This window comes from Phoca vitulina, unplaced genomic scaffold, assembly GCF_004348235.1.
Source record: "Phoca vitulina isolate PV1807 unplaced genomic scaffold, GSC_HSeal_1.0 scaffold81, whole genome shotgun sequence".
NCBI classification, from domain to species: Eukaryota; Metazoa; Chordata; class Mammalia; order Carnivora; family Phocidae; genus Phoca; species Phoca vitulina.
This window is the reverse complement of record NW_022589784.1, coordinates 4479743-4503077: the sequence shown is the minus strand read 5'-3', so window position 1 is coordinate 4503077 and position 23335 is coordinate 4479743. Positions and strand designations below refer to the sequence as shown.

The window sequence follows — 23335 nt, the reverse complement described above, 5'->3', positions numbered from 1 at the left end:
GTTTTGTGGTTTTTATTATACAATTCTTTTACCTTCCTGGTTAATTCCTAAGTATTTTATTCTTTTTGATGCTATTGTAAGTAGATTTGTTTTCTTAATTTGTTTTCACTTTGTTCATTGTTAGTGTATAGAAATGCAATTGGTTTTTTGTGTTGATTTTGTATCCCATAACTTTGCTATTTTATTTATTAGTTCTAACAGTTTGTGCGTGTGTGTGTGTGTGTGTGTGGCGTCTTAAGATTTTCTACATATAAGAGGTTATCATCTGCTAACAGATAATTTTACTTTTTCCTTTCCAATTTAGATGCCTCTTTTCTTTTCTTTTCTTTTCTTTTTCTTCCCTAGCACTCTGGCCCCGACTTGCAGCGCTGTTTTACATAGAAGTGGTGAGAGGCATTCCTGCCTTGTTGCTGATCTTAGAGGAAGAGGGCTCAGTCTTTCACCATTGAGTGTGATGTTGGCTGTGGGTTTTCCATATGTGGCTTTTATTATGTTGAGGTAGTTTCCTTCTGTTTCTAGTTTGCTGAGTTTTTTTTTTTTTTTTTTAAAGATTTTATTTATTTATTTGACAGAGAGAGACACAGCGAGAGAGGGAACACAAGCATGGGGAGTGGGAGAGGAAGAAGCAGACTTCCGGCTGAGCAGAGAGCCTGATGTGGGGCTTGATCCCAGGACCCTGGGATCATGACCTGAGCCGAAGGCAGACGCTTAATGACTGAGCCACCCAGGTGCCTCCAAGAGTGTTTTTTTTTTTTTTTTATCACAGAAGGGTGTTGAATTGTGTCCAGTGCTCTTTCTGCATTTATTGAGATGATCATGTGATTTTTGTTTTTTTTAATATTGCTACACCTCAGATCATTTTATACTTAGGAAAAAAGTATTTAATGATAACCTAGGCCAGGGGCTGTGTAGCCCCCATGATCCTCACACGGCCCCTCAAAGGGGTAGGTCCCATTTTACAGGTGGGAAAATGAAAGATGAGGGAAGTTAACCTGCCCAAGATTCCACAGCTAGGATGGGGGAGAGCCCAGAGCGGTCTGCTCTCATCTTACTCTGAGTTTGGCCTTCATTTTTCTTTTGCTTTTCCGTGGTACTTAAATGGGTATGTGTGTGTGTGTTTGTCTCACGTCTGTCTCTCCCACTAGAATGTAAGCTCTCGAGGGCGGCGCCCCGTCAGTCATGCTCTCTGCCCTGTGCCGGCCTGCAGCACAGACATGGCACTGGGTAAATGTTTGCGGACTGAGTGACTGAATGGGCGGACCAGACGCATTCTGGAGGGGCAGCTGTGTGCGTCAAGAAGCCTTGTGACACGACAAGCACCCCCCCTTTTTTAAAACTGAGGTGAAATCCATAGAACAGAAAATGAAGCAGTTTCAAATGAACAATTCAGTGGCGTTTTAGTGCATTCACAATGTTAACAGCCACCACCTGTATCTAGTTCCAACATATTTTCTTCAGCCCACAAGGGAGGCCTGTCCCCAGTGAGCAGGTGCTCCTCACGTGACCTTTGGTGTCTGGCTCCTTCCACTTGCTGGAACAGGTATTGTAACTTGTATCGGAACGCCGGTCTTGTTCACGGCCGAATAACATTCCGCAGCGTGGCCGTGTCCCAGTTTGTCTCCCCACTCATCCGCCGATGGACATGTGAGCTGTGGGCAGTTTTTGGCTGTTGGCAGTTGTCTGCTGTCACGAACACGTATGTGCGTGTGCTTGTTTGAACACCAGTTTTCCATTCCTTTGGGTAGATACCTCGTGGAGTCGCTGGGTCATATGGTATTTCTCTTTAGCTTTTTCTTTTTCTTTTTCTCTTTTTTTAAGTCATTTCCATGCCCAACGTGGGGCTTGAACTCACGACCCTGAGATGAAGAGTCGCACGCTCTTCCAGCTGAGCCAGCTGGGCGCACCAGTGTTTAACGTTTTAAGGGACCACCAAACTGCTCCCCACAGTTGCTGCGTCATTTTGCTTTCCCGCCAGCAGTGTGTGAGGGTTCCAGTTTCCTCCGCATCCTTGCCAGCGCTTCCTTCCTTTGTCAATAGTTTTTCCAGTCATGGCCATCCTAGCGGGTGGGAAGGGTGAAGTGGTGTCTCATTGTGGTTTTGAATTGCATTTTCCAGAGCGACCGATGAGGCCAGGCATCTTTTCGTGTGCTGGTTGGCCAGTTGCAGATCTTTGAAGAAAGACGTATTCAAGTCTTTTGCCCATCTTTTAATGTCTTTTTGTTGTTGAGTTGTAAGAGTTCTGTATGAAAGTAAGAGTTTTGTATGAATTCTGGCTAGGTCCCTGTCTTTAAACGCTGACAGCAAAGCATGTTATTTGGCAGAAAGAACGGACAACGTGAACATCCCCAAGTTGGGAGCTCAAGGTCATCATCTAGGGGGATCCAGACGGTTACCCTCTAATCCCATGTCGACCCAGAAGCCTGTATGAGCTGTGGCTGATTTATTCCTGTGGAAAGTGAACTCTAGAGCATTGGGAGTGGCCTGGGAGATACGCTCGGGCTGCCCCAGGACAAGGCAGCGTGTTTAGGACAGGTAAATTGGTTCCTGGCTGTCCTAGGACCAATCAAGTGAGCAGAGTTTTGCTGAAATGCTCCCTTTATATCTGCATGTTGTCTTGGAAGTGGCCAGATGCATTTGAAGCCCTTCTCTCTCTCTCTTTTTTTTTTTTTTTTAAAGATTTTATATATTTACTTGACAGAGAGAGTGCAACAGAGCACAAGCAGAGGGAGCGGCAGGCAGAGGGAGAAGCAGGCTTCCCGCTGAGCAGGGAGCCCAATTCAGGACTCCATACCAACTCCAGGATCATGACCTGAGCCAAAGGCAGGCGCTTAACTGACCGAGCCACCCAAGCGCCCCAAGAAGCCCTTCTTGTTTCAGTGTGTGAATTACATTTCATACAGTGGCTGTCCAGTAGAAATATATAAGCCCCCTATGTAATTAAAGTGTTTTTAGTAGCCACATTAAAAAGGTCAAAAAAGAAACAGGTGAAATTAGTTTTAATTATGTAACTTAACCCAGTATATCTAAAACATTATCATCTCAACATTAATCAGTATTTTTGAATTCCTGAGATATTTTGTATTCTTTTTTCATACTAAGTCTTGGAAATTTGGTATGTGTATTACACGTACTGAATCATGTCAATTTGGACACGAAATTTTATCAGAAAGACTTGACCTATATTTAGATTCCATGAAATTCACATTCGAAGAAAGGAGTAAATTCACAAACTCAGGTTGCTCCAGACGTACATAAAGGTCTTTCACTAGCAGCTGAGTATGGACTGTCTCATGGTCCAGGATTTTTTTTTTTTTTGGTAACTTTTAATTTTGAAATAATTTTAGAAACACAGAAGAGTTCAGAGATTGTAGAGTCCTCATGTTCTCCACACCCCGCTTCCCTAATGTTTATCTTTCCCATGACTATGGCACACGGTATTAATTTGGATTGGTAGACTTTATTAACAGACTTGGGATTTCCCTGTTTTCTAGTGTTCTTTTTCTGTTCTGGGATCTACTTCAGGATCCTACAGTGCATTTAGCATCATGTCTCTTTTGCCTCCTTCAGTCTGTGATGGTTTCTCTGCTTTTCCTTGTCTTTTCTGACCTTGACGTTTTAAAAATACTCTAGCCATGCATTTTGAAGAATGCCCCTCAAATTGGGTTTGTTTGGTGTTTTCTTATGATTGCATGGGGTTGCAGATTTTGGTAAGAAGACCACAGAGGTGAAGAGCACCCCCCCCATTCTATCGTACCAGGGAGGACCTGATATTAACTTGACTTATTCCTGAGGACGTTAACCTCAATCCCTTTTTTAAGGTGCTGTCAGACTTCCCTGCGGTAGTTACTGTCTCTTTCCATACTCTGCTAGTTATTAGAAGCGAGTCAAGTCCAGCCCACACTCAAGCGGAGAGAAAGTAAGCTCCACATCCTGGTGGTATTGTTCAAACCACCATGGTAACTAGTATCTATTTGGAGGAGATACTTTGAAAGTACGCAGTTAACCTGTTTCTTTTTCAAGTTTCATCTGCTAGTTTTAGCAGTCCATCAGTGGTGTTCTGTGCCGATCTGTTTCTTTCATTTCTTTCATTATTCATTGGAATTTTTCTGTAAGGAAGTGTCCTTTCTCCCCCATCTATGTACTCATTCACTCATTTATTTATATCAGTATGGATTCATGGATATTTGGTTCTTTTCTTTGGATTATAATCCAGTCCTATTATTATTTTCAAACTGTTCTCACTCTGGCCAATGGGACCTCCCTCAGGGGGGGCCCTGTGCCTTTTTGGTACGTTCCCATGGTTTTGGGGGTCCTTTCCTCACTTTCAGGCACCACAGGGTGCTCAGGCTTGTCTTGGGTTTCCCTGCCCCAGCCCTAGAATCGGCCACGTCTGCAGGGGCCCTGCTCCCTGTTATTAAAGAGTGGGACGTGAAAGCCAGGGTCTGGGAGTGAAGTGTGCTTTTGCTCCTGGGGCATCACTGCGTTTGGGCCTCTGCTGTGACAGACCTGGGGAATACATGCACATATCCAGTTGACCCTTGAACGGGTTTGAACCGTGTGGGTCCACTTAGATGTGGGGTTTTTTTTGGATAAACACCGTTCAGGACCGTAAATGTATTTTTTCTTCCTTATGATTTTTTAAAATAACGTTTTCTTTTCTCTAGCTTACTTTATTGTTAAAGAACACAGTATATGATAATATAACATTGGTCAACAGTAGGCTATTAGTCATTAAATTTTGGGGGGGAGTCAGAAGTTTATATGCAGATTTTTGACTGCTGGGGGAGCTGCGGGGAGATCGGTGGCCCTAAGCCCTGCCCTGGTCAAGGGTCACCTGTGCTCACCGCCCCCACCTGCGTGTTACTTCTGTGTCCGTCTCGTCGGCACGTACATCACAGTAACCATCAGCTCATACCCATGCCTGCACCAACAAGCCTTTGCTAGCGTTCCTCCCTCCATTGCTTAGTTTAACTTCCTCTGAGGGGAGAAACCTGACCCTCACTATCTATAACATAATTTGCTTATTGTTGAACTCCAGTGGACTGGGAAAGTAAGTTTCTGAATTGCTGACCAGTACTCCTGGGAGAAATAAATTTACCAGCTGGGGTGCAGTGACTGCGTGTAGTTTTTTTTTGGTCTTGGGCCTTCTGGTGTCTTTGGGCTGAAACACGGCTTCTTCACTAGGTCATATATGACAGCTCTGTCCCTCCATCTTGTCAATGTGGTTATGTCTACATGTGTAGTATGGTTAGATTCATTCGTCACAGTCTACATTCCATCTTGGACCCCTCCTCCTGCCCGTCTGGTTATTATTATTATTGTTTTGGTTTGTTTGTTTTCAGTGAAATTCACTCTGGGTTTTGACATGCGGTCATGCATCCGCCACAACAGTGTGGTGCAGAGCGGTTCCAGCCTCCCCCAATCCCCTCCCGCTGTCCCTTTGAAGTCAGTCCCCTTCCCCCCTCGTCCCTTGTAAGCACTCATCTGTTTCCCATCCCTGTAGTTTGGCCTCTTCCAGATTGTCATAGAAATGGAACCACACAGCGTGCGGCCCTTTGTCTACACAGAATGTGCTGGAGATCATCCGTGTCGTTGCCTGAACGTGGGGCTCGTTCCTCTTGGTCACGTGGCTGCGCTGCGCTTCGTTTACCCGTTTGTGGTGTGAAGGACATCGCAGTTGTTTCCGGTTCTGGGTGATTATGAATAAAGTTGCCCTACACATCCCCATGCCCGTTTTTGTGTGAACGTAAGTTTTCAGTTCACGTGCGTAATGATCCCCGTTGGTGTGGGGTCGCCGGGCGCGCGGAGCGGCAGTGTTTGGCTTTGTAAGGCGTACCGGCAGCCAGCTGTCCGCGGGGCCCTGCGTTCCGGCCCGCGCTCCGCACGGCCGCTTGTCTCCGCCTGCTTTTCTCAGGGGCTTGTGTAGTCGTAGCTCTCTTGTTTAAAAAACAGCTTTATGGAGGTATAATTCACATGCCATATAATTCGTCCATTGAAAGTGTACATTCCATTGGTTTTTAGCATATTCGGAGTTGGGCAACCATCACCACTAATTCCAGAACATTCCCTCACCTACAAAGAAACTGTCCCCATTAGCAGTCACTCCTCATCTTCCCTCCCTCTAGTTCCTCACAACCACTAATCTACTTTGTAGCTGTAGGTTTGCCTGTTCTGAACCTTTCATATAAATGGAACCGTACAGTATGTGGCCTCTTCTGACTGGCATCTTTTATTTAGCGTAATGTCTTCAGAGTTCATGTGCGTTGTAGCACGCATCAGTATTTCATTCCTCTTTATGGCTGGATATATTCCATCATACAGATGGACCACATTTTGTTGATCTGTTTGTCAGTTGAGGCGTTGTTTTCTGCTATTAGCGATTTTGTGTACAGGTTTTTGTGTGCATAGATGTTTTCACTTCTTTGGGGCACATCCATAGGAGTGGAATTGCTGGATCATATGGTAATTCTAGGTTTCATTTTTTGAGGAACGGCCGTACTTTTTGCCAGAGGAACTGCACCATTTTACCTTCCCACCAGCAGTGCACGGGTCCCAAAGCCTCTCCACATCCTCACCTTCACTTCCTGTCCTTTTCATTCTAGCCATCCTAGTGGATGTGAACTAGTATCCCTAATCCCAAATCTGAATCCCTAAACCTAAATCATTAGGTTTTGATTTGCGTTAACCTGCTGGCTGATGACACTCAGCATCTTTTCATGTGTTTGTTTGCAGTTCACATATTTCCTTTGGTGAAGTGTTCAGAACTTTAGAGGTTGTTTTTTTCTGTTGTTATTTGGGTTGTTTTCTTATTGTTGGGTTTTAAGGGTTCTTAATATACTTTGGATACAAGTATCTTTATCTTAGTACTGCCAGGGTATTATGGGGGACTCATTCAGAAAGAGCTGGGGAATGTGTAGGGAAAGGCTTCCCTTAGGAAGCCAGGTTTACTCTGAGAGTTGCGGGTGGGTAGGGGTTGATGGGGTGGAGAGTACCAGGAGACACCCTTCCAGATGAAAGTGTTGCAGGATTTTTTTTCTCCATCGGTGCCCGCAGTTCTTGGTCACGCTACTTCGAAGAATGAAGCGGTAGACCAGACGGAGTGGGGGGCAGCAAAGCAAGGTTTATTGAGCGATAGCAAAGTGATAGTACAAAGCTCCTAAGGAGGGAGGGGACCTGATGGGGTTGCCACCAGAGTTTCAAAATCTAGGGGTTTTTATGGGCTTGTTGGCAATGGCTGTTTTAATCTGATCAACCCTCCCTGCGCCTGTCATCCAACCAGATTTTTGTCTCCTATCTATCGTATGGGAAAGGGTGGAGGACTCCTTCCAGGATGGTGTAAAATCCTCCTACGGGTGGTTTCCTCTTAGGGCCGGGGGCCTTGTCCATGCCTGCCTGCCTTCCAACTATCCTTCATCAAAAGCAGCTGCACTGTGGAGGTGGAGAATCAGGGGCATTTGGGTTCTGAAGGGAGGCTGGGTGGTTGGCAGGGCAGCTCAACCCAGGCACATCAGGAAGCCATTGGAGTGTGCTAGCTGGGGGTGGGGGTTGCTACTTTCTTCGTAAAAAGCCCTCTCAGGCCTGTGTGTGGGGAGTGGGTGTGCTGTTAGACCCTCAATGAAGGGTCGAGCCCCCTGATGCCTCTGGGTTCATCAGCCTCTGGTCAAGGCTCCAGAATGCTCAGCAGAGTGCCCATCTCATGCCCGTCCCAGATTGTGTTGTGGCAGGGTCACATTACAGAGCAGATCTGTGTCCATGTTTCCCAGAAGTAATTCAATGGCTGCCAAACAGGAAGTACTTGTCTGTGTCCCAGATGGGGGTTGGGGCTGGGGAGCTGGGGCCCTAAAGTGTCCACATGGGAGGGAGACTCTAGGGCTTGGTCTTGGGCATGGTGAGCAGGTGTGGGGGATGGACCTGGGGGGGGGGGCGCTGCCCCTCCCTGAGCGTGTGACCCCTGAGGATGTGACCTATGCCCTTCCCTCCCGCCCCTCCCTGGGCTAGGATCAGCTCTTGCGGCTTCCTTCAGTTTCGTGAGTTGGTGGCCCCATGATTTACCTGTGTTCACGGCACATTGACCTTGGCTTGGAGTTGCTGTTTTGGTTTGGTTTTGAGTCATTAGCTGAGGCCGGCAGCTGGACTCAGTAGTTGTTCTAGATCTAAGGCATCGTTTGATGTGACTTCATTTTCCTTGGGAATCCTCGTAGGTCTGATTTTTTTCTTTTTCAAAGTCAAGCTGGTTCCTCTTAGTCCTGAGTTTCTGGCTTGGGGTGATTGGCAAACCCGAGAGGAGAGAAGGCAATCAGCTGTGAAATGGTTTTCTACGCTCTCTCCTTTCTCCTGCAGCACCCGCCTGGGCCAGAGGCCCCGCCTGCGCCCTGTGGGTGTTTGTCAGGGAGTCACCGCTGGCCTGGGCTCATTTTGGTGTTGAACTTGCAGCTCAACTGCTTCATGGTGAGATGTACCGTTGATGTAGTAACACACTCTGGGAGGAGGAAAAACCTATCAGGTGTGCACGCTGACTTTAAGAGATAGCCCAATTTTTAGAAGTGGTCAAGTGTAAACAAGTTCATTTTGGTTATTTGCTGCTAATATTAGACATCCTCCCTGCCCTCCACCCCCACCCCCTATAACAAGCTATTATTGGACAGTGAGCCCCAGCCGTCACTAACTCTCCGTGGCTTTACTCAAAGGCTATTATCTGAGGTCAGAGGAAGGGCATTTTGGTACATTTTATTAGGAAGTTTGCGTGGTTTTATTTGGAAGGGTTTTTTGGTTTTGTTTTAAAGTAAGTTAAAACAGCGCTTGCCAGCTTCCGAGCCATAAGCCCTCAGAGGCTTCTTCTTGGACACATCCTGGCTGACTTGTGTTCTGTGGAAATAGCCGTGTAGACAATGTGGTAGGATTGGCAACAAGCTGGTGGGGGTCCCAGGGCCACCTAATCCTGCGCTCTTCCGCTCCCTCTCCCCACCCCCCCCACAGTGGAAAGGGCCCTGGCCTGCAAAGACCCTCTCCCTTGGGCAGGGCGGGGCTATTCCCACCTGCCCTCAGTTTAAATCGAGACTTGGTGTGTACGAGCCGGCCTTGAGTGATTGGGTGGGGAACTCACATTCTCCCCTCCCAGCTTGCCCCCCTTCTAGGGTCACCACCATCTCGGCCCTTTGCCCATTCGTGGGTCAGCTTTTGGGGGCTCCGCAGAGCTCAGGAGGCAGGCAGCCCTCTGCGGAGCCGGCTGCTGGCGACTCCTGTGCGCAGGGACAGTTGGCCGGTTGATGCCGCCCAGGGGGCCCAGCCTCACGGGGCGGCGGGGGGGGGGGGGGGGGCGGTGCCGAGGAGCCAGAGCAGGAGGGACATTGTGCCGGGAGACCGACCCAGGGAAAGGTCAGGGGGCTGCCGAGTTGTGACAGGCCATGTGAATGCCAGCCCGCTGTGCAGCTAGGATTGTCTTTCCCTGTAGTGGCCTTCTGTTCCTCTGTGGGGGACCCCAGAAGCACCTCTGTTTCCTAGAGGGCGGTGTCTGGAGCGGCGCAGAGAAGCACCTCGAAAGAGCAAATGTGTGTGAGGAGAGGCTCAGCCTGACCCCAGGACGCTGGGAGGGACAGTCTACCTTCCAGTTTGGCTCCCTAACCACTGCCTTCTTCTGGGCTCCTTGAGAAGGGCATGGAAGAATTGGCCTGGAGTCACCTTCCCTGAGAATCTTTCCTGGCTGATTAATGCGTTTCCTGTAAAGATAGGAATCATGTAACTGAGTCATTCGTACTGTCACCCCCCAAAGTGAGGGAGGGGTGCAGATGAGTAGGGTCGGACAGGCTGTAATGTCAACATTAGCCCACCCCTATGCTCACTCGGGGCCAAGCTCTGGGCTCATACGGCCTCTGTTCTGACTTTGAGAGAGGTGGTGGTCCTGTGTTCATCATGGCAGAGCAGTTGTGGGGAGGGCAGGAGGCGGGCCCAGGCTGATGCCACCTTACTGGCCAGAGCCACAGTCTTCTCCCTTCTTCCCTTGTACACTCAGAACCCTGTGGTTTTGTTTCCTCCCCTCCTTGAGGCTCAGAGAGGTGGAGTGGCTTGTCCAGGGTCACACAGTGAGTCGGTGGCAAAGTTGCTTTGGCATCCAGAAGGTCTTGGACCCCAAGGCCCACAGTTTTCAGCTCACATTGCACTGTTTTCTTTAAGCCTTTTAAAGTCATTTTTCTGCATCTAACTACAGAGGTGATGTGTGTGGGCTGCAGGGAATCGGAGTCCTCTCTCCAGTCTGTCTCCTTGAAGTAACCATTATAAGCAATTAGTGAAGTCCTTCTAGAAACAGTTTTTTTGTGTGGGGTGTCGATGTGTGTGTGTGAGAGAGAGAGAGACAGGGAGGGAGGGAGATGCATTTTTAAACAAATATCTTTGGACCTCCCACATCAGGACCCCTAACTCTACCTCGTTGTTTATGGTGGCTGCATGGCGCACCCTCTAGCTTAGACCTGCTGTCCTGTCCCTGATGGGCACCTCTAGGCCTCTCACTTGAGGAATGCCTCGGGGATCCTCCTTGAACATCGGAGTCCTGGAAGCGGGACTTCAGGTGTGGTGGTGGGGGCTCCCCACGGTACTCCCCTTGCTCTCTTGCCCCGGGCGGTGGGCAGTCTCGCTTTGCCCCGGCTGCAGGCCCGTGCCAGCGCACCGTGAGAACCGGGGCCGGGCGGGCCGGGGCTGTGTCCACAGGAAGAGGAAGACGCCAGAGGCTGTGGTCCGTGGACTTGAGTGCCTGACCTCTGTTGGTTCCATGTGGCCTTGACAAATGATTAAATGCCACCAAACCTCAGTTTCCTCTCCTGACGTATGGTGAGAGCAGTGACGAACTCCCAGAGCATTTGTGAGCCTGAAGGAAGGTGCTAGCTAAAGCCTGTGGTGCGGCGCCTGGCCCCGGGAGGGCTCCCTGAGTGGTGCTGGTGGCAGGGTGGCCGCTTGAAGCAGAGAGCGAAGCATTCACCAGGTGGCCCAGGAGGATCCCAGGGGACTCAGGGATGGAGGGTTTTGTTGGCCTCATCTGGGCTCCATGAGGGGCACTGTCTGTGCCCTTGTCCCCAGAATCAGGAGAGAGTCCGTAGTAGGCGGTCAGCAGATGCCCAGGGGCAGAGCTGTGAGCAGGGCTGGGTGTTAAGAGTCTGTTAATATAGAAAACTTAAAAAATATCTGCAGAAGTAGAGAGAGTAGCAGAACAGACCACGGCAGAGCACCTCCCCCCACCCGAGCAGTTACGCACTTGAGTATAGTGCTATTTTCATTTCTAGCCCCGGGATTATTTTGAAGTAAGTCCAAGACATCCTGTCTTTTAATCTGTAAATATTTCAGTCTGTGTCTGTAAACGATAAGACTCTTCTAAAAGTATCTAGCCACAATGTCATCATAGCTGGGAAGGAACAAATTAACAATTCTTAATATCAAATGTCCAATAATGTCAGTTTTTTTTATTATCACGTATATATATATTTTAATAATTTATTCAAATCAGGATTCAGGTAAGGTCGGTCCATAGTGGCTGGTTGCTGCATTTTTTAAGCTTCTTTAAATCTTGTCTGTCTCTCCATCTCTCTCTTTCTCTCCCTTGCAAAGCATTTTAAGAAGCTGTATGGTTTGTCCCGTGGGGAGGTTGCTGATTGCAGCCCTGTAAACTGGCAGTTAGATATGGGGCCACGATCAGATTCACGTTTCACTATTTTATGAACCCTGGGGCTTCTAACAGGGGTATGGCAGACAGGCCCTGAAAGAGAAGTGTGGGCAGGGCCCAGATAGCAAGGACACAGCCCCGAGGCCCTCCTCAGCTGGTGCATTCTGGGCCGCCGGGAGTCTGGCTGCACACAGGGGTGAGGCTGAGAACCTGGGGGTCCTCCAGGGCCAGCCCTGCCGGCTGCAGAAGAGGATGGGGCCCGGGGTGGCCAAGGGGCAGCAGCGGAAACCACTGGTCTGGTCAGCCAGCCCCACGGCTGTGGGCCATTGGCCTTGGCGCGGGCCCGTGCCAGCCGTGGGCCCTGGCCGGGGCTCCCGTGGCCTGGACTGCCCGAACGCTGTGGACGAGTCCACGCGTTCCAGGTTTGGGCGCTGGCACCAGTTTGGCCAGTTCCTCTGCGTCTTAGTTCGCTGAGTCTAGAGAGAGACGCTGGCCTGTGGCCAGTATCCTGGACGGTGGGTGGCCGCCTGCGAGCTGCGCTCATCTTTGCTGAGATTGGGGCACCTGTAGGATCTGGCTGGAATGACAAGGATGTTGCTTTTGGAACTGTGGGCCCAGCACACCCTGAACTTGGCTGCTCCTCACTGAACACGTTGCTGGCTCTTGGAGGCGTTGTCAGGCAGGGGGCATCACAGGCCGGAGGTCTCATCCCAGGTCACCAGGGCCGGACACACGGTGGGCACCCAGGGGAAGGCCTCCGCCCGGCCCACATGCTGCGTGCCCACCTCTGGGGAGCCCTAAAGCACTCCTCCTACTTTGCTTCAGGGGCCAGGGCTTAACCAGCCTGCCCAGAGTGAGTCCCGGCTCTCTGCGCCCCGCCCATGTGGCCCCAGGCAGCTCGTCTGCCTCTTCCAGTTTCTTCATCCGGGAAGTGGGGTCGCGGAGAGCACCCGTGTCTCGGGCTGTGAAGCAGTCGTATGTGTTAAGTGCTTAGAAAAGTGCCTGGCCATGGTAAGCGCCGGTGAATGCTGGGCACCCCGGGCTCGGCACCGGGCCTTCTGTCTCCCTCCACCCCCGTGTGTGGTAGATAGGGCCGCAGATCGCCTTTCGGCGTCCCCGTGAGCTCCCATTTTCCTGCTGGCGAATCCTGCAGCTTCAGTCACCGTCTGTCTGCTGGGTCTCCCAGGTGACCTCCTACAGCCTAGAGCTCTTTCTGGTAAAGCTGTAGCTTCCCTTTCTCGAGGGCACCAAGCTGAGGCGATTAGCTGCCTTGTCTCATCCAATACTCCCACTCGTAGTTGAAGAAACCGAGGCTTAGGGAGGATGGGCCTCATGACCAAGTCCGGGCAGCCGGTGAGAGGTGAGCCCCCGTCCTGGTCTAACCCCGTGCTCACGGGGGGCCGTCGGGGATGTCCAGCTGCCTGCCCACGTTCTGCTGGCGTTCCCCGAGGCCCCCGGCCACCCTCCCCTCCCTGACATACTCCCTTAGCTGAGTTCCTTCACGTGTGCGGCTCTGTTGCACTGAGTCCACTCACAGAATTTTTGGGGAAATAGTGAAACATCTACAGAAGTAGGAGGAGTGCTTTAACAAGTCCCCGTAGCCACCCGCTGGGTCCAGCACTTTCCGCGTATGGCCCTGACACCGTGATTTCATGTGTCCCTGTTTCAGAATGTGTCTCTTAAAAGATGAGAACTGCTTTTTAATCATACAATAATATCAGTATCACACCTACAAATTAATAATTCCTGAATATCCAGTCAGTGTTTCAAGTTTTTTTTGTTTGAATCAGATCTAGATAAGACCAACATGTTGTAATTCATGAGTTTGTCTTGTAAGTTCCTTTTACCGTGAAAAGGCATAAAGTAGGGAAGAATCTCCTTATACCATTGCTTTTCTTTGCAATTTACTTGTTGAAGCAACCAGGTCATTTGTCCTGTAGAGTCTGGTATCACCTGGCTTATTGTTGCTTTTGGACCTGCTTTTGTTATACGCCATCCTCTGATTTGTACGTTCCCGGTCAGTTTGAATTTGAATCTGGAGCTGAAGTCCTCCCTGGAAGGTGGTACGTTGGCCTTGTGGGTGGCCTCAGATCTTCTGTGTTTACCTCGTGGGAAGGCAGGAAAAATGCTTGGTGTGGATTTTTTTTTTTTTTTACTCCCTTTATTTGCCAGGTTCAAACCCTGCCCCCCATAGTGGCATCCTGCAGGCCCGAGGGTGTTTGCTTCCTGGGACACAGATCTGGGCTTGTTCCTTCTGAGCCCAGATCCCCCTGTAGACACCTCTGCCCCCAGGATGTGGCCAAGGCCATCTCTCCAGGTCACCTCTTGCCACCACTGTCCCCCCTCCCGTTCCAGCTATAGCCATATGGACTCTCGGGGCTCTAGAAGGGACTCTGCTGTGGCCTCTGCAGCTTCTCCCCACCCCCTTCTTGATTGACTCATGGCCCCTCTCCGAGCCTGGCACAGCCTCCAGGGAACCTTCCTGGCCCCCTCTCCACCCCCACTATTGGGTCGTGCTCCGCTCTTGCCCATCTTAACATTTCATTCTTTTGACAAAAACGTCTTGTGTGCAGGACAGGGGTCCCCACAACCCTTGCCTCCAAGGGGTTCCCAGTTTGGTGGAGACACATCCCCGCTGTGACAGGTGCCTCCATGAGGTTGGCACAAAACCGTGCAGGCACAGAGGAGAGGCATCAGCCGCATTCGGGGGTGTAGCAGAAGCTTGACATGGGGGCTTCTTTCTCTTCCTTAACAGGCAGTTGGAAAGCAGCTGGCTGATGGCCTGGAACAGAGATCCGCATGGCTCTCCTCCATGCTCTTCCCAGGATTGCTGACCTTCCAACTAGGCAAGAGGAATAATGATGCTGAGCTTTTCTCTTCACCCTTAGTGTTTGACTTGGGAAGGCAAGCACTCCCTAGGCTGACCTCATTACACCTCATCACTCAGACCAGGCCACGTGTCCACCTTGGGCCAGGGAACAATTTCCAAGTCTGCTTTAGATGGGCTGGGGGTGGAAACCACTCTCGTTGACCCCGAGGGCTGCTGGGGGGAGGGCGAGGCCAGTGTTACGTCACTGGTTGGCATTGCCTTGGGAAGGCCTCTTTACTTGTCTTCTCTGCACTGGACTTGAGGCTCCCAGAAGGCAGAGTCTGCAACTCTTTCATTCGACAGGTGCATCTTCTACCTGTGGCCTAAATGGGTGGGGGGGGGGGGGGCGGCGAGTTGTCCTCGTGCAACTGTGGGACCCCACTCCTGTCCCGTTCATTCAGAAGCAGGCACAGGGCCAGCCAGGTTCCCTCTCCTAGGTGTCGCCCACTCATCAGAGCTCAACAAGCCCAGCATGGCTCATGTGAACCATGCGACCGCTGGCTGGGGAGACGGAGGAGGAGGGTGAGGCTGCCCGAGCCCCTGGCTGCAGTCAGAGTGGCAGGAATGAGGCTCAGCCCCAGCCTCTGCTCCCTTCTCCCCCCAGGACTGTGACCCTGCTGGTCTCTGTGGAAGGAAGGGTGGGAAAAAGAGCATGGCATGCCTGTGTGGAAGGCTCCGTGCTTCCCCCCTTCCTTCCTTACCCCTGACTGTCCAGTCCTGAAGTGAGATCCCCTTCACCAGCACCCCGACTCCTAGGGTTCTCTCCCCTGCTGGATAGCATTTTTTAAAAATTGCCTATAATATACATACCACAAAATTCCCTTTTAAAGCATACTAATTCAGTGGTTTTTTAGTATATTCAGTGTTGTGTGGCCATGAGTTTTCTAATTCTAGAACATTCCATCACCCCAGAAAACAACCTCATCCCCATCAGCAGCCACTCCTCATCCCCAGGCCCAAGTTCCTGACAACCACAAGCCCCCTTCCCGTCCGTGGAAGAGCCTGTTCTGGGCGTGTCACCCACGTGGACTCACACCCCGTGTGGCCTTCTGTGTCTGGTTCCCTCCCTGAGCGTCGTGGGCTCGGGGTCCGTCCCCGGGGCCGCGCGTGTCGGCCTCTCACTCCTGTCCGCAGCCGAGGGATGCGTTACGTTGACCCGCTCATCCGTCAGCGGACACTGGGGTTGTGTCCACTTTTGACTGTCGTGAATCCTGCCGTGCTACATAGACGTGCAAGCGTTTGTGTGAACATAAGATTTCATTTCTCTCGGCTGTGTATTAGGAGGCGTGTATGGGGCGGTTACTCTGTAGTAAACGTGGGGAGGGCCCCCCAAACAGCCCCGAGAGTCACGGCACTGGTGACGGGGCACCCACTGCCCCACGACCTCACCACCACTTGAGATTTCCCACTTTGTAAAGAACCGCTATGCTGGGGGCTGGGAGGTGTTATCTCGTGGTTTGGATTTGCCTTTCCCTGATCATTAGTGATGTTGGGCACCTTCTAGTGGGCTTGTTGGCCATTTGGATGTCTCTGGAGCTATCTCCCTCTTCCAGGAAGGGAGCATGGGGTGCAGACTGAGGAATCACGGGCCTTGGGGCCTGGGGTCAGACCTCCGTAGTGCCACTCATTAGCCGTGTCTTCAAGCCTCAGTCTCTCCATTGTTGACGGGTGCCATGAGGGTCGAAGGGGGGGTGTGTGTGCCGTCAGCAGGAATATGTCCAGTAACTGTCTGAGAACGTCATTCTTAATGATCGGTGTTTCTCTCGTGGAGACTGCTTTGCTGGGTCCAATGCAAGTAGTAAGTTAATTTATTTTGGGTAACAGAATAGACGAGAAGGAGGCACACGAGAGAAGCAGGTAAGGGACTGAGGGGAGAGACACGGAGGCCCAGCACAGGAGAGAGAAGGGGCCGGTGGTGGGGAGCGTACCTTGTGGCCGCCTGCCCCTCTCAGGTGAACTTCCTTGTTTTCTTTGTTGAAGGAGGAGCCCAGGAAGGTATGCTTCACCTATGACCTGTTCCTGAACCTGGAGGGCAACCCGCCTGTGAACCACCTGCGCTGTGAGAAGCTCACCTTCAACAACCCCACCATTGAGTTCCGGTACAAGCTCCTGATGGCTGGCGGGGTGAGTGTGCCCCTGCTCAGACGGACGCTGGGGAGGGGCCGGCCGCTCGCTCGTGGCTCCTGCGTGGCTCCTCTTGTTGAGCGGCCTCGGTGCTCGGGGTGCCCCGGGGTCTCCCAGCAGGTCTCGTCAGTGTCGGTTGGGTGCCCGAGACCCGGAGGGGCGGCCTGCTCAGGCAGCACGTGGCCGCCCTGTGCAGGATCCAGGTGTCCCAAGTCTGCGCCAGGGCATTGTCAGCTGGAACGACTAGTGACTAGTTATCCCCAGAGTTTCCTGGTTGACTGTGGTTAATGAGCATCCTCCTCCGTGGGAAGGAGGGGTGGGAGGAGTGGGCGTGAGGCCAGTCTGTCAGCGTGGTGAGGCGCAGGAGCCAGCTTTGAACCGGATCGGCAAGGCTGTACTGGGGCTGCGTCATCCGGGGAAACAGCAGTGGCTCCCCGGGGGGTTCCCTGATGGTGCACGTTGCCTGGCAGCCTTGTCCTAGTGAGGCCAGGCAAAGGCGTCGGCTCTCAGAACCCAGGCCTCTGAGGGAGCCGTGTGGCTGGGGATCCGTGTGTGGTGGCAGAGTGCGGGGAGCACAGTTGAGAACTGGAGTAGCGGCGCTTGGTGTGGAGGAGGAGGGGTGCCTGGCCGAGGGAGGGCCAGGCCGAGGACGTGGGACGTCCCACAGCCACCTTTCCCTGGGTCACTGAGCATTTGTCTAGTGGCCAGCCAGGAAGATTTGGGTCAGGGCCACGAGTGTGAGTGCGTGTGGCAGGGCAGGCCCACCTCCCCAGTGAACATAGGGAGTTTGGCTTGAACTTCTGTAGGCCTGCAGAGCAGTCCTTTCTGATTCCGTTGGATCTTTTGTACTTTTTTTTCTTTTTTAATAAAGGCAGTCACTTATTCATTGTAGAAAATTTGATTATGTTCTGCCAGGTTCCTTATAAAAAATGTGTCTGTGATTATAATGTAGCATGTGATGGCTGACGGGAACAAACAGGGAGGTGTTGGAATCCGTTCACAGAGACATTTGTCCTGAAGTTTGCCTGACAGGTCTGGAAGAGCCAAGGAAGTGGGGAGGGGGGCGCTGCTGGGGTCCACAGTCCTCCCCAGCTCTGCTTCTCCACCTTCGTTCTGCTGCCGGATATTTTCCAAAGTATTTGTTACCCAGAGGCTCCATAGTCAACATTTTCTTTGGGAGACACACGTGCACTTAGCATTCCTGGCCTCTCAGAGCTCCAGGACCAGGGGACTGCCCCCCCTCTGCCCCCTGCATAAGGAGGCTTTCTTTGCTAAGAGATGAAGGCTTGATGTGCATCATCAAAACCTATAAAACTGGAGGGCGGAGGCGGCGAGGGGGAGAGGTTGGGAGTGCAGGTCCGGCGAGCCGTTTGGGAAGGGCCAGTCCTGGAGGGAAGAGGCAGAGCCCGGCACGGTGGTCTCCGGCACGGGAGGGCTGCCCGGAGAACTGACTGGTTGGTCAGGAACTTTCTCACCCTTTGGGGCTATGGGCCTTTGGGGCTTGCCCTGGGCTAATGGCAAAGCAGCGCTCTCTGGTCTTTGGAGCAGCCTGAGACCTTGGTGGGATAGTAGCTCCCAACACGTGAGTTGTGGTCCTCGTGTGCCATTCTGGAGCGGAGTGTCCCCCCTGGGGCTGGCATTTGCCATCTTGTGGCCGATGACCGCAGACCCGCCTGAGCTGATGTCGGTGCCGGAAGAACTGGAGTCACGACCCGACCCGTAGGTCGATGAGACCTGCCTTCCTTGCGGCCCCCTCCGCCGGCGGTCACCTGGAGCTCTTGAGTCCTCACCCGAACTTCAGGCACCTGCTCAGCAGTGACGAGATCAGCTTTGCTCCTTGCTAGATGGTCAGCGGCCAGCCTTGGGGAGGCGGCTGCCTGTCCCCTCAGCGTTGTGTCTCGTCCTTTGCCCCATCGGCAGTTGAGCTGCACGGAATAGAAGCTCCTTTTTGCAACCGAGGGTCTGTATTTCCATGGGGTTCGGTGGGTCATCTTGAGGCACGGCGACGGAGATAGAAGTGGATCCGTTGGTTCACTTGACCTTTCTCAAAGGGCTGCTGTTACAGGGGAGAGGGACCAGAGAGGCGTTCGCTGTGTTACCCTGGAGCCGCGGCAGGCTAGGACATTAATTCGAAGGGAGAGAGGAGGCCTGAAGGCTAGAGTGGAAGGAAAAGCGAGTGAAGGAGCGTTGGGACCTGTCTGTGCCCTTGGGTCAGGTTGTAGTCGCTTCTCTGTGTCCCACGAGTGCTTGCGAGCCTGAGAGCGCGGTGCTCTGCCCGAGGCCCGGGCTGCTCAGCTGGGCCTCGGGTGCCATGGGTCAGAGTGTTGTGCTTGGACGGGCTCTGGGGAACGACTGGGGCCTCTGGCTTTGCTGCCTCGGAGTCGGGGGGCCACGGGGGGGGCACGAGGGGCTTCGCTGTGTTGCTTTCAACCCAGTGTCCCCTGCCGCCAGCCTCCTCGGAGGAAAGGTTTGGCTTATCAAGGAATCCCAGGTGCTCAAGGTTATTAATGATGCTTGTTCTACTGAGCTAAATGCTTTTTTCCTTTCTTTTTTTTTCCTTTCTTTCTTTCTTTCTCTCTCTCTCTTTTTTTGAATGTGCACTTTATTCTTTTGTTCTGTCTCATCTTTCTCTGGAAGGCTCGCTCTGAGTGGCTGGCTGCTAGTCGTGTGAACTTGTAGTGTCAGCATCTGGACGACTTGCCCCCAAGCCTTCTCTCCTTCAGCAGGTGCGGCGGGAGCCGGGGAGCCGCGCTGGACCCGGCGGGTGTTTCCCGGGAGCACCTCCTGGCAGGACCCCAGGCCCTTCCTCCTCACAGCAGTTGGCTGACCGAGCGGGGCGCTCTCTGGCCTCCCCCGCAGGCTCGTGCTGCGGCTTTTGCGGAGAGCTGCACCCACCCCTGTGCAGTTCTCTCCTGCCTCTGCCTCCCATGCTGCCGATTCAGTCACCTTCGCCTGCTTGACCGCGGAGGAGGCCTCGGGCCCCCGTCCCCGGAAACGCGGGACCCGGCAAAGCCCCCCGTGCGCATGGCCGTCAGAAGTTGCTCGCTCCGCCGCGCAGCTGCCCAGTGTGGGTGTCTGGCTGGCCTCTCGCCTTTCCAAACTGTGCTTCTGGTCCTTCTAAACTGCAGCTGCAGGTCAGCTTGGGCCACAGCTGCCTTCTCGTGCTTCTCGGCACACTCCGCAAGTCTTCCTGGCCTGGCCCTCCTGTCTGCCGCACTCCGGGCTCTCCTTCCAGAGGCCATGTGGCCGCACCTGGGCCCAGCCATCCTGGGACCCTGGCTTCTCTTCACTCTCCACCTCGAGCCCGCTTCGCTCCAAGCACTTGGGCCCCAGCCTCTCATGGAGGACATGCCTTTGATTCTTTTGGAAAACTGGCGCTCCAGTCCTCCCTGGCCCCTCCCCCAGAAGGCAGCTCCCACAGCCTCTGCCATGCTCCTGCAGCCTGACTGCCTCTTGCCGGTCAGAAATCCAGCCTGCCTCCTTGCTCACTGATAACATCTGTCTCTTCTTTATCACTAGGTGATGGTAATGCCCGAAGGAGCAGAAACGGTGTCCAGGCCCAGCCCCGACTACCCCATGTTACCCACAATTCCACTCTCTGCCTTCTCTGACCCCAAGAAGACCAAACCGTCCCACGGCTCCAAGGTTAGTGAGGCGGAAGGCCCAGTCACATGGGAGCACTGGGGCCCAGTGGTGGGTCCTGGGCTCAGGGCGCCCCCTCTGCAGAGCTGGACCTTCCGTTCCCAGACTCGCTCCCTTGGCATCTTCCTCTTAGAGCTCTTCGCTCTACCTGGTAGCTCCCTGCCACTTAGGAGGGTTGGCCCCTGCTGGATTGCACGAACAGCCGCATGATTGCAGGCTCTTCACCCTCTTCCTCTTAAGGCCAGAGAGCCTGCCCCATCCTCACTGCTCCCACTGTCAGTGGGCCTTAGGACCCCACAGACAGGACCCTGAGAGTCTCGCGCGGTTGGGGGCCATGGACAGAGTATTTCCACCACAGCCACGGCTGCCCAACTCCTAGGCCTCCTGAGCGTGGCCAGGATGCCCCATCTGCCAGGGCTCGGTGCCTCCTCCCTGTGCTGTTCCAGGCTTGGCCTCTTTCTTTGGGAGCAGCTCTCAGCACAGAATGCTTATCTGGGGGAAGGGCCAGGTGGGACGATGTGGTGAGAAGGTGCATTTCCCCCAAGAAGAAACGTTTTGTCATCTTGTCTCAGTCCTGTTGGGCAGGAGGCACTCTGCCTTCCCGAGACCTCTCTCTTAACTGTTAAGGAGTGGTCACTGGAGCTCTTCGGTTAGTGTCCTGATGTACATATAAACTCGTGAGCGTGCATCCTATTCCCCTGTAGCCGCCTACACGGCTCTGTGTCCCGGAGGTCAAGCTCATCTGGTGCTCGGGTTACCTGCTTATCCTCCTGCCACTGACCCCACAAGTTTATCCACTTCTCATCTTTGCGTTTCTCTTGCTTCACTCACTTGTTGGGTGTTGTGGGCTTGGAGCACCCCAGGTGGGATGGATTGAGCTCTTGGGCTGTCTTACAGCTTTCCTCATCAGCAACACTGGAGGAGAGCTGCATCACCCAGGCAGGGTCTTTCTGGCACTTTCCACAAGGCCAGTGGGTTTCTGACATCCCCAGATTTGTCTGACTTAAGCTCTCCAGACATGTGTGGTTAGAGTCCAGGTACAGAGTGCAGCTCTGGGGGGTCTTTCCCACGCCGGCCTCCTGGGCCTGTCCTTCCCTAAAACGCGTGGAGGGTAAAAGGAAGAAAAATTCTTGTTGGAGATCTTGGTAGCTTCTCTCTCAGCCATCCACAGTTATTTGGGACTCTGCAGAATAGGAAGAGTAGGAATTGACATTTTTTCTGTACATGTCACTTGCAAGCCACCCAAACCCCCAAAGAGATGCCCTCCTGGGTGGTAAGGACACCGCAACGGCTGACAGGCTGCATCTGGTGGGGCTGCTTGTGGCATTTCTCGCCGGCATCTCTGAGATCCTCGGGCCCCCAGGCCAGAAGGGCGTATCTGCCAGGGCGGGCAGGGTTCTCTGGCACCCCCCTCCCTGCCCCAGGCTCTTTCTCTAGCCCCCCAGGCAGTGTGACTGAGGAGGCGCCTGCATGGGTTTCTCAGGCAGCGAAAGCAGGTTCTTCTCTGCTGATAGCTCTCCAAGAAACCCTTCTGCTCCTGAGCCAGCAGTCTCGCCCTGCTCTCCTCGGACGGCGCAGCCTGTGCGCCAGCCTCCTTTTCCAGCTGAGGACCTTCCTTTGGGCACTGGCTGTTCTCCCCCAGATTGGTTCCCTGCAGCCTGGAGCCAAAAGGTCTGACTGGCCAGGCCACATACTCCGGGCAGAGGGGGCTGGGAGGGAAGGGGTGGGTCCTCGCGGGGCCTTGCCCACTGCCTGGGGACTGCTGGAGAGTCTGGCTGTCGCAGCCCTCGGCGGATCATTCCCAGACGGTTCTATCCCTAGAGGGCACCCTGGCAGGCAGGAATTGGAGCCTCCTGGGAGAGGGGCGGGCGACCCCCTGGAGGCTCACATGCCAATAATGGCCCCTGCCCGGCAGCTCCCCTGGACTGCACACATGTAGATTCAGGGGCAGCCTGCTTCTCCGTCTGATGTCAGCCATGGCCTGGTTTACCTTTCCCTAAAACTTGGTTCTTAGCCATTTTCGGGTCATTAAGAGCTTTGAGAATATGACTGTGGTGAGTCCTTAACCCTGGGAATATCTACATTATGCTCAAGTTAGCGTGTGATTTCTGAGAGCCCATGATCTGGGATCCCTATGCAGACCCCCGGGTGAAGAGCCGCTGCTCCAAAGGCTGCTGCTAGTTGTGCAGGCCCTGGGCAGCAGCGGAGGCGGGGTTGACCCCAGGGCTCAGGGAGTGGGCGTGGGGGGGGGGGTAGCGCGGTGGGGACTACATTGGAGACATTGGCCAACATGCCTGGTGGGTGTGCTTTGCCTCGTGTTTCGGAGCTCGGACCAGTTCCTGCAGCCCAGGCATGCTCAGGGGCACTGCAAGAAGAGGCCGGAATTGCATGTGGCGTTTGCTTCTTGCCTCCCTCCTTGGGAGAGCAGCTTGCTGGGGAATGGAGCCCCGTTCTGAAAGCCAGCCCCAAGGGGGCTGCCTTGTTAGATGGGCTGCTGGGGGCTCATGGCCTGAGCATCGCTTCCCCTGCCCTGGTGATGTAAGAGCTGGGGCCAGGGCCCCCCAGGCTATGTTTTCTCCAGGGAGGCGGCAGCAACCCACGGCTATGTGGGGCTGTTGCCGGACCTTTGGCACTGACGTGGGTTATCGATTTGCAAGAAGACGGCGACCCGAATGGATCAGAGGTGGTCAAGGCTGCGCCGTCTGTCCCTGTGGCTCTTTGCTGGGAGGGTCCCGTGGTGGGCTGTGAGAGCAGCGGGGGCCTTGCTGCTGGGGTGTTCCTGGCTTGCCTGCCGTCTCCTACGCACTCCAGCCTGTCCCCTTGGCACTGGGGGTGAACTGGTGAAGTGTGGCTGCCTACGTGGTGCGGGTCACCCTCTGGTCTGGCTCTGTTGGTTTCCTGGTGTGCTTCGGTCTGGAGAGCCTCCGGGCTCAGCTGTGCACCTGGCCAACTGAGTAGGCGCAGAGCCCTCCGCAGCTGACCACAGCAGACACCTGTCTGGCATGCCCGGATGTACAGGGTGATGATGGGGTGTTGATAGGAAGGAAGCCCGA

At 53.4% G+C, this 23335-nt stretch overlaps 1 protein-coding gene across 2 annotated transcripts in view; it reads left to right on the top strand.

Annotated features, from left to right (window-relative positions):
* The window catches only part of MLLT1 (MLLT1 super elongation complex subunit), a 67705-nt gene that overhangs the window by 31027 nt on the left and 13343 nt on the right, over positions 1-23335 (top strand). The window contains exons 4-5 of one of the 2 annotated variants that reach the window (XM_032394673.1): positions 16497-16640; positions 20160-20285. In XM_032394673.1, coding sequence (XP_032250564.1) covers positions 16497-16640; positions 20160-20285 — 270 coding nt within the window. The remainder of the gene's footprint in view (positions 1-16496; positions 16641-20159; positions 20286-23335) is intronic. The other variant, XM_032394674.1, reaches the window with a different exon arrangement.